The 10,619-nt window shown below is 34.8% G+C and overlaps 1 protein-coding gene and 1 non-coding gene across 2 annotated transcripts; one reads left to right on the forward strand and one right to left on the reverse strand.

The window, feature by feature from the left end:
• Positions 1-855: 855 nt before the first annotated feature.
• Trnan-guu (transfer RNA asparagine (anticodon GUU)) lies at positions 856-929 on the reverse strand. Its single transcript has one exon. It is a non-coding gene; the product is annotated as a tRNA-Asn (tRNA).
• Positions 930-7,953: 7,024 nt separating this feature from the next.
• Positions 7,954-8,860, forward strand: LOC136802566 (ryncolin-4-like). The gene has a single exon (XM_067059307.1). The coding sequence runs from the start codon at positions 7,976-7,978 to the stop codon at positions 8,858-8,860; it is 885 nt and encodes a 294-aa protein (XP_066915408.1). The 5' UTR covers positions 7,954-7,975.
• Positions 8,861-10,619: the final 1,759 nt, after the last annotated feature.

Genomic DNA, 10,619 nt, shown 5'->3' on the forward strand with positions numbered 1-10,619 from the left:
ACCTCGGGACTTTTGGGACCAAGGGGGTATATGTATATTTTGGGGGTGTATTTGGTATATTCTCATCTTGGGACCTCTGGACCTTTGGGACCAAGGGGTTATATGTATATTTTGGGCTGTATTTGGTATATTCTTTTCTCGGGACTTCGGGACCATTGGGACCAAGGGGGTATATGTATATTTTGGGATGTTATTGTTATATTCTCATCTCAGGACCTCGGGAACTTTGGGACCTTGGATAAATGAATATTGTAGAGGGAATAGTGTTTCTACATTTACATTACATTTCTTACTTTTTCCAAATCAAAGTATTTTGTTTAAATGAATTTTGGGGTGAGCAAGTAAATGCTTTTCTTGCTGTTCTGTAAAATTCAAAGTATTTGTGTCTTATAAAAACCCCAAACTGACCCAAAGAATCGGCCATGGAGAGGCAATTGTCCCCTAACCCCCGTGCCACCACGCTTCTGATACGGTGTCTTTAAGTTAAGAAGGAGCACTGTGTATTATTTTGTCCTCCAATAGTGAAGAAAGTTAAATTAACCAACCTTTTTCATGAAATGAACGAATTTTTGTACATGCATTTATAAATAATTCAAACATTAAAAAAGAAATCTAAATGTGTACAGTATCTCATTATAATACAAATTATTGACAGATTGATTCTATAATGAACAGTTCTTAGTAAGACAAAACTGTGTATATCTCTCTCAATATAGATAATATCATTTCTGATGAAGTGGCTAAAAGTCATACCGTATACAATTAGATCGTTTAACCCAAAACAATCCGAGCTACGTTATAAAACCCAGGAGCCACCACACTGATTATACCACTGATATAGCTGAGAAACGTTCTCGCTCCCGGGTGGGCTTGAACCACCAACCTTTCGGTTAACAGCCGAACGCGCTAACCAATTGCGCCACGGAAGCTCTGAGTCTCTGGTACGCTTTGATTTTAATCGTTTTAAAAGACTTTTAACTTCTAACCTAAACCCAGAAAATTTGAGAAAACAAATTATTTTCCAGAAAAAAGCGTATGTTAGGACCTCAAAAGCTCTTCTTGAAAAACGGCGAAAAGAGAGGTGTATGGTCAATCCTATGAAGGCTTAGAGTCGGGCAGTGTATTTGGGTCACACCAAACCCTGCACGACTAACCTAGGCCGTGCGCGTTCTACGAGAGAAATTCTGAATAACCAACCCTCAACGGACCACACATTTATATGCTTGTGTTTCATAATGTGTAGAGTAAAACATTTTTGTGTTTTCTCAGCTTGTGGTTTATTTAAAGATAAGATGGAATTTCCTTGTTAAACTTTAAATGAGAAATATGAAACGTGTTTGTTATGATTGGATTACTGTGATTACTATGATATTGATGTTTTATGTATTGTGCTAATGGTAAAACATAATTTACATTCATCTTATTCATATTTGTACACTTCTTGCATTTTCTACCGAAGAAGGGGGGGGGGGGGGCACCCAAGGTACTTGCACCACCAAGTGTCGATTTTTCACCCGAATTTAAGAAAAACGAGGCAAAATCTTTTAACTTTTTAGAGGAAAATACACGGGTTGCAAAATTATATCAGTAGAGTAAAAACATGTGATTACTCGAAAAAGTTCACGTGATTTCCATGTTACTTGCTTTACAAATTACATCAGATGGTTTTACTATTGTCGTTAAGTTTAGACCAATCAGAAACAAATGTCATGTAAGAGGCCCCCCTAGTCGACCCTCAATTCACGTATTCACGCACAAAATTTTGCCAATTCACGTATTCACGCGCGAAAAAAACCATTTTCACGTTCACGCGCCAATTTTACTTTTATATCTTTTGTTAAAACGATTGTGACCTTATTGGGTTAAATATATGACCTTTTTATGGTTTCTTTAAGCAGTTTGACCTATTTCTATGCCAAACATTTTCGCCAATATAAAGTTCTTTTGCAGTTTTGTGACCTAATTCTCGATAGCGTCGACCTTTTAAGGCATCTTTTACAGCTAAACTGACTGAAAAACAGCTTTAATACGCTATTGTTAGTCAAAACTGCCTTGTTTGGTCATACATAATTTTTTTGAAAATCTTTGATTTTATTTAACACTGACCGTTTGTTGGCAAAAATCTGGTGCGGCGATCGACGTACCTGCCGTACCCGGTGCGGCGTTTCAGAGTTTCACCAAAGAGAAAACTTTTAAAATTTAGAATGCCTAGATTTGAAAACGCATCATGTGCATTATCTATGAGAATTATTTTTTTAATTGCTTGATGCTGCATGTATACAAGATGTTTTAGAACTACCCTGAACTATCTACTTTTGCAAATTATTGAAGGGGTAAAAATCCTCCAAGTCTTTAAGTTTAACGCAGTATCATTTTGTGTATTGTATTGTAGTAACAAATAAGTGACTACGTAGAGACGACCATTACTAAACGCTGACGGAGAAAATTTTCTCTAGACTCTTTTGTTTTGGCTAACGACGCTCTCGTTGGATGCAGTATTTGCATCACAAAAACTGTCATTAAAAATGAAAAATACGCCCTCACAAAAATACAAAAAATATTTGTTTAGATATCTCTGAGAATTTTAATGTCATAAATTTGATTATTTTGAATGACTTAACCATGATAATAAGTTAATATGACAATAAATTAATCCAAGACTAGGCGAGCGAAGCGAGCAAGAAAAATTTACAGATTTTCGTATTTAGGTCTTGGATAGATTTTTAGAGTTTCCTTGTGTTTTAGGCAATGATTTGCTTTTCACGTTTACGCTAAAAATCTTGATTCACGAATTCACTGTGGAAAAATCTTATTTTCACGTTCACGCTGATATCTCAATTCACGTATTCACGTGCTAAAAAAGTCCAATTCACGTATTCACGTCAGTAAAAAGGCTCACTCCAGGGGATTAAGGCGGGGTCAAAATGCTTGCAACGTTACAACTCATTTTCAGAAGCTCATTTTGGGCTCAAACGAAGCGTATGACTAAGTAGAATAGGATTCAGTCTAGGCAGATGTTTTTTCATTTTGAAATTTTGCATAATTCGCAAAAATCCTCAATTTTGCGCTATTTTGATGACGTCATAAAAATTGAAATCCCAATAACTTTTGATACAATCATCAAAATAATTTCAAATTTTGACCTAATTTTGGTCTATCAAAGAGGTTTCTGTATAATATTAGACTTTAGACTTTTCGTTCTTTAAAAATCATTACTTGAATAATTTAAATTACCGGATGTCGAACCCTTGCATCCCGCAAGTTTTAACTTTCACACAGTAGGCTCAAGATTAAGAAATGTTGAGATACAGATATATATGGTGAAGATCAGAGATCTGACCTCAAGGAGAGAAAGTGTTGAAAATACTAAATAAAATAAAGATGAAACATAAAAAGGCACTAATATTTTTATAATTATACGTTTTATTTAATTTAATTATACCTTTATCACAATTAACAAATACCGTGTGTTTAAAAAAAAAGTGTACAGGTTTGAATTAAGATTATGAGAAAATTAAAAATGCTATAAATCTAATCTTTTTTATATTCGAAGGATGAAACGACACTTTTTCGAAAGACAATTTTTTTGAATATGCTTGCTAACTTTTGAACACGTGAAGCAAATTTAGCAAAGTCAGCATTTCCTCATTCTGATGGTGAAAAGGTTCATAACATTTTAGTTTTTCTCACAATCTTGATTCAAACTTTTTTGAAAACACCCCTGCCTCGTTGGGACACTGAGAGAATCTCGATTGAATTGAAAAAATCCATCTAAAATTTCAAAATTATATTTTGGTAGATGTCTTTGTTTGATTGAGTAATTGTTTTACAAAAATATATATTACATAATGCATTGCGCGAAAAAATTCCCCAATTTTCCCGATTATTATAAAAATTTCGTCGGTTCCGTAACTTTGGTAGGCTAATTCTATCTTGCCCAGGCAACCGAAACAAACGGCTTGACTTGTTCGTTGCAATATTGCTTCTGCAATTGGGTGGTCCTCTAGATTCTCCTCCTCAAAATCCACCTCTGCTTCTAATAGGTTTTCATTGATGAAGTTCAATACGTTGAAGTAATCTTCACAGTTGGGTAGAGAATTTTCAAGCAAATCAATATTATTACCTGGTCCAAGGTTCGTGATTTCTTGAGTAAAAGTGTAAAGGTTCTGTAAAAAGATTTCAAATTCTTCCGCCATATTTTCTCATTACTGATTGCATAGCTATGACATAATATTTATTTGTTTGCGAAAAATACCCGGAGGCTGAGTAAAGATCGGGGAAATCGGGAAAACTCCGCGCAATGCATTATGTAATGAATATTTTGAAACTAACAAAGATCATAGTATAAGAAAGCCGCGGCTGGAATACGTACCGCATTATCTTTTCAATTAATTGCTGTTCCATCTCTGTCTCCGAGCTTTATAAGAACATCAAGATGCTCAGTTTATTATTGGTAGATAGTTTTTGAAATTGATCTCTTATTTTCCTTCACAAAAAGTTTTTTTGTTGCTAGATATCTTTGAATCTTACCCAATAGAACACTTGAACTAATTTTGGACATATTTTAGGGGTATTTTGTGGAAACAATAGTTTTTTCGCTAAAATTGAAATTATAAGAACTGTATTCAAGATGACAACTTTCCTGTCAGTTTAAATGATAAATTTTGAAGGTGCTGGCTTGAAATTTTCACAGTATTATCTTGATGTACTTTTTCATTGATTTCTAAAAAGATTTCACTGAAATATTGCGAAGGCATTTCGAGGCACCTCATTAGTTTTTGAGTCAAGCCATTTTGTGCTTGTTTAAATTTCTTAGTGTTGATTTTTCTTTACAATGATTTTATAATGCAAGTGTATTATCAAGAGCATATCATTAATGTCTAAAACGCACTGAGAAGTAAGTATTAACGACAAACCAATAAAATTTACCATTAAAGATGCTATATTACTGATTTCTTGATCAACAAATACGACAGAGATAGAATAACAGAAATTCAGATGTTATCATTCCAGCCGCGGCTTTCTTATACTATGCAAAGATTAACAAATCATAGCATTATCTCATTTGAGAGTTTATTATGCATATCGAATAGAGAGGATTTGTTTTTAGAATCAGCATATATATATATATTTCAAACTTAGAATAAATATTTGAAAGTTTAGAATATATATGTAAAAAATGACCACAGAAATGAAGTTTAGCAAATATCATTCGAGCTTCGAATATTGTCCACAATGGCACCCCGCCATATTGGACCAAGAGGGATTATATTTAATTGCATTTTACAGCTCAAAAATTAATTAGGGTTTTTAATAATTAGAGAAATTCTCTCACTTAGGGAGTTCAGTATAATATACCGTAAGGTTGATTTTCAAGGTACTTTGTTCCACCATGGACATTTTTTAGACTGATTTTTTAGTTTGCACGGCTTCCATCAGGTCATTGAAATTAACAGATCACCCATTCCGAGAACACCACGATTCGCTCTAAAAACATGTGGATAATGTGACGATCTGGCCTAGTTGTTCAGGCAGAACATTAAAATTTGCATTACATTTTGCTTAAAATCGAAAGTAAAAGCGACTTAGTTCGGAAACTTATTTTGGAAGTTTATCGTGGCTTGGATCACGAGATTTAGACCATAATCCGACGTGACGGTAATGTAACCAATAGAATGGCTTCATTTCGTTTCGGAGTGAAACGGATCCGTCACGTGCGAACATGATTTTTACGTTTGGCTACGTCATCATCAACCATTTCTTGTGACATAATCACACAAAAATCATGATCCAATTTAACTCTTTATAAAGCACAAAAAACAAAGAAAAATTGTGAAGGAGCAACACCAACATTTGCTGCACGAAGGTGGTACTTCTGTAGGCTATTATAGTTTGGCAACAGCAGTTTAAAATCATCATGTAGAAGGTGTAGACAACTCCCTTTGTTGTTGAACCAGTAGAAGAAAATTGATGATGAAGACAAACAGTATTAAATAACCAAATCATCTGGCCAGATGATCCAAATCAATGTCATTCCAATCCATTCCACATCAAGCTGATGTGGTGACGAGAATAGGAAGTTTTCTGTAGGTAGGCAATAGCAACCGGCTCACATGAATAAACGCGCGGGAAAATGGGGAAAACAAACCAATCATAGGAGTTCTCTTGCTTCAGTATGACTATGAGGATTTAGTGCGAAAACGGAGCGATCTGAGGAAACAGGAGGGTCGTTTAGTCATATGCACGAAACACTGAATTTCCATAAAGGTTTAGCCATATAGGTACCAATTTACTATATCACGCACACATTTTACCAAACGAGATCAGGCCCGATGATAGGAGAAGAATGTCTCGAAACGTAGCCAAACGTAAATCTCGTGATCCAAGCCACGATAAACTTCCACTATGATTTTGTTTGCATTTGAAGTTTTATTTGGCGCGAAGGTTTTGATTTTGCCAATCACCGGCCTCATAATCTTTGGTAATATTCTAATATTCATCCCAGAGCTGAATGAAAAATACGAAAGCTGTTCGTCAGCAAAATATCAAAAAAAAAAGACAGAATACCTCTTATTACTGGAGTTCAATTCTTATTTACATTACTTTGAAAATGAATAAATTTAATATAGCATCTTATAATTGGAATTTAATTGGAATTTTCTTCTCGAGCATTTTGTAATAGAAACCAATTAAATTATTGATGGTTAAAAACATTAAAACCACGTGTTTCGCTTCTTGAACATAAATTTGAAATTTTGTAAACTCAGGGTTAGTATATCCTTAGACAATGCTTAAGACTCGATATGAACATGATGTAACCGATTTTGGCAGCTTAATCCACCAACCTAAAATACTGGGGATACCATTCAATTTACTCTAATGTTCATAATCAATTGCTAAAGGTCTATTAAAGGGGGGTTTCTGTCTTATATTAGACTTTTCTTTCATTACAAATAACGACTTTACCAATTACATGCATCTGCAAGTTCGAATACTATATGAAAACTACAAGTTTTAACTTTCACACAGTAGGCTCAAGATTAAGAAGTGATAAGATACAGATACATACCTTTATCACAATTAACAAATACCGGGTGTTTAAAAAAAAGTATACGGGTTTGAATTAAGATTATGAGAAAATTAAATTTTTGAAACACCCGGTAGTTGACAAGTTTTTGAAACACCCTTGCCTCGTCGGGACACTGAGAGAATCTCGCGATTGAATAAAAAAAGGTTTCTAAAAATTAGAGAAACTTAGGGAGTTCAGTATAATCTACCGTAAGATTGATTTTCAAGGAATTGTTTTCACCGGAGACGATTCTTAGACTTATTTTTTCGTTTGCACGGTTTCCATCAGGTCGTTGAAATGGAGGTAGAAAAATTAACAGATCACCCATTCTGAGAACACCACGATTTGCTCTAAAAACATGTGGATAATGTGACGATCTGACCTGGTTGTCCATCAATTGCGGGTTGAATGCATTTGACGATAACAATACTGGTTGTATCCACCGAAAATTTAAAAAATATACCTCATTCGCGAAAGTTTATGCTCGCTAAAAATCGTTTTTATCAAATTCGCGAAAGCAAATGTCATAAACTTCGCGATTTTTCGGTCCCACGAAAGTTTCTGTTCGCGAAAGTTTGTGCATCTTAAGTAATTGCATTTTAATTGAAAATTTCTTCTCGAGCATTTTGTAATAGAAACCAAATAAATTAATGATGGTTAAAAAATATTAAAACCACGTGTTTCCTTTCTTGAACATGATTTAAAACTTCGCAATAAGTTTCTAAAGGAAGTGTTTCGAAACTAGTTTTTATTGGTCCTTTATTTGAGACACGTGGTCGGACAACTATAAAGAAGCCATGTTTTTGAAGAAAAAGTTCATCAAATGAAAGATCATCTAAAGGAAACAGCAACTGTACAAAAAGCAAAGAACCAAATATCAGAACTTGGAGAAGAAATCAAAGAACAATGGTAGCTATTTTACAAATAGCTTCATGTCTTTTAATGACATCTATGGTAACTGCATCTTTGAGGTGTCCAGGCGTTTGCAACCGAGGTGGTGTTTCCAAGAGAGAAGGCTACTGTTCATCTTTGCCATCCAACACTTGTGGTGATCATTGTAGATGCTCGGATGACCCTTTCATTCAAGATGGATATTATTGTGATTGCAGAGGATGTGAATTGAGTCCTGTTGTATTGAAAACAGGATGTCAAGACTTGTTCAATGCTGGTTTCACGGCCAGTGGAATCTACAGAATCGCACCAGGAGGTGTCATCATGGATGTGTATTGTGATATGAATTCGACTTATCCTTCATCAAACTGGAGACGTGGTGGTTGGGTTGTCATCCAAAAACGTATCGATGGATCAACCAATTTCTATCGTAATTGGGAAAACTATAAAAATGGTTTTGGATATCTTCAAAATGAACATTGGCTTGGGAATGATCAAATTCATGCTTTAACAGGTAATGGTGCAAATGAGTTATGGATTGAGATGACCAACTATGAAGGGATCACCAAATATGCAAGATTTACCAGTTTCAGTGTCGGCAATGAAGCATCTAAATACCAACTCTCGGCTTCTGGTTACTCAGGAGATGCTGGTAATAGTTTGGCAAATACAATTCATAATGGTCGTCGATTCACCACTTTTGATCAAGACAATGATGCCTGGAGCAGGAATTGTGCTAAACAATATTTGGGAGCTTGGTGGTATGGTGCCTGCCACAATAGTAATTTGAATGGCAAATACTATTTTGGAGGATCAAATCCCTACGCTAAAGGAATCCATTGGCATGCTTTCACTGGACACCATGATTCTTTGAAAACCGTCACAATGAAAATTAGATAGATTTTTCAATATTTTACCAGAATTATTTGCAAACCATTATAGGGTACTTTTTTCTTATGTAACATTTTTTCTTTAATCGAAACACAGTATGACCAAAACAAAACTTTTAAATGAAATCTTTTCCATGGTGTTTTAAGATACAGTGGAATCTCTATACCTCGAACCTCCATAACTCGAACATGTTTGCTGATGCTGGTATCCTCTCTAACCTTATAAAGGCTGATTAACTCGAATTTTCCTCAAATCGAATTCGAGTTACAGGCTACAAAACGATTTGGCAGATTTACTGGAAATCTAAAAAATTAAGTTCCCGCCAAAATTTATTTTTCAGCTATCCGCCAAATTTCCCGTCGCTTAAAATAAGAGAAAATTTGAACCACGAAAAAAGTCAATCTTTATCGAGAGAAAATCAGACATTGAAAAATTGGATGTAAAAGGAGTGTCTGGTAGAGTAAGTAAGTAAGTAAGTAAATGATTTATTTGTCCTAATAAGCGAGACGAGCGACCACACTCATAGACAAAAAAGCTAAACTAAGGAGGTGGCCGCACGATATAGTTACAAGATTGAATAATTTTAAAAGTCTTATTTTAAGTAGAAATTGACAAGAAATCTTTCGTAAAAAATGCTTTAAAAAAAACAAAGTTTAAAAATAAAATAACCAACTCAAATAACCAAATAACTAAGAAGACAAACTGTAACGAGAGCTAAGTATACGAAGACAAAAAGTATAACTTAAGAAAGTCCTTAAGACGATCCAATGCAAGTGTGGAGTTGTCATCAAATGTTAAGAAAACTTGAATTTCATTCCAAGCAAGAACTGATTCGTATAAAACTGAGTAATTGCCATAAGTCACTGTTTTTACTTCGGGTATTTTTAAAAGTCCGGACTTAGAACGGATAACTTCATGACGATCAGTATCATTTAATCGCTTATACTCGAGACTTTGCAATAAAGGAGTAGGAAGTTTGTTTTTTAAGTGCTTGAAGAGAAAGATAATATTTAGATATTTGACAAAATCGAAAAAGCGAAGAATCTTGAATTCTAAAAATAAAGGAGATGAATGTGCACGAAAGTCAGAGAAAGTCATAATCCGAAGAGCTCGTTTTTGAAGAATGTGGACCCTGCGAGCATAGATTGTCTGCCGTTGACCCCATATTTGGGCTGCGTAAGAAAGATGACATTGAGAAATAGAATAATATAATGATGTTAACGTTTTCTTGTCGACATAATGCCTAAGTTTACTGAGAGCTCCATTAGCTCTCTTTAATTTATTACGAACAAAGTTTATGTGGTGTTTCCAGTTCAAATGTTCAACCAGATATACACCCAAATACTTGACAACTTTGCTTGGTATGAGTTTGCGTCCATTGACTTTGATTTTTAAGTCATAGTTGATCTTCTTTCGAATCGGACGAAAGATCATAAGTTCAGTCTTACCAACGTTTAACGAGATCTTGTTCGCCTTCAGCCAGTTCATGAGAAGCTTAAGGTCGATATTTGCTCGTTTAGCTATAGGTTTTAAAGATTCATCTCTCAGAAAGAGCATAGTATCATCAGCAAACAGATTGACAAGAGAATATCGAAGAGTAGTATGAAGATCGTACACATAAAGAAGGAAAAGAAGGGGGCCAAGAACAGAACCCTGGGGGACACCATGTTGCATGCGTCTAGATGTAGAATTTTTACCTGAAACTGAAACAAACTGTGATCTGTCAATTAGAAAAGAACGAAACCAGTCAAAAGATTTTCCCCGAATA

This window comes from Clytia hemisphaerica, unplaced genomic scaffold, assembly GCF_902728285.1.
Source record: "Clytia hemisphaerica strain Z4C2 unplaced genomic scaffold, Clytia hemisphaerica genome assembly, whole genome shotgun sequence".
NCBI lineage: Eukaryota > Metazoa > Cnidaria > Hydrozoa > Leptothecata > Clytiidae > Clytia > Clytia hemisphaerica.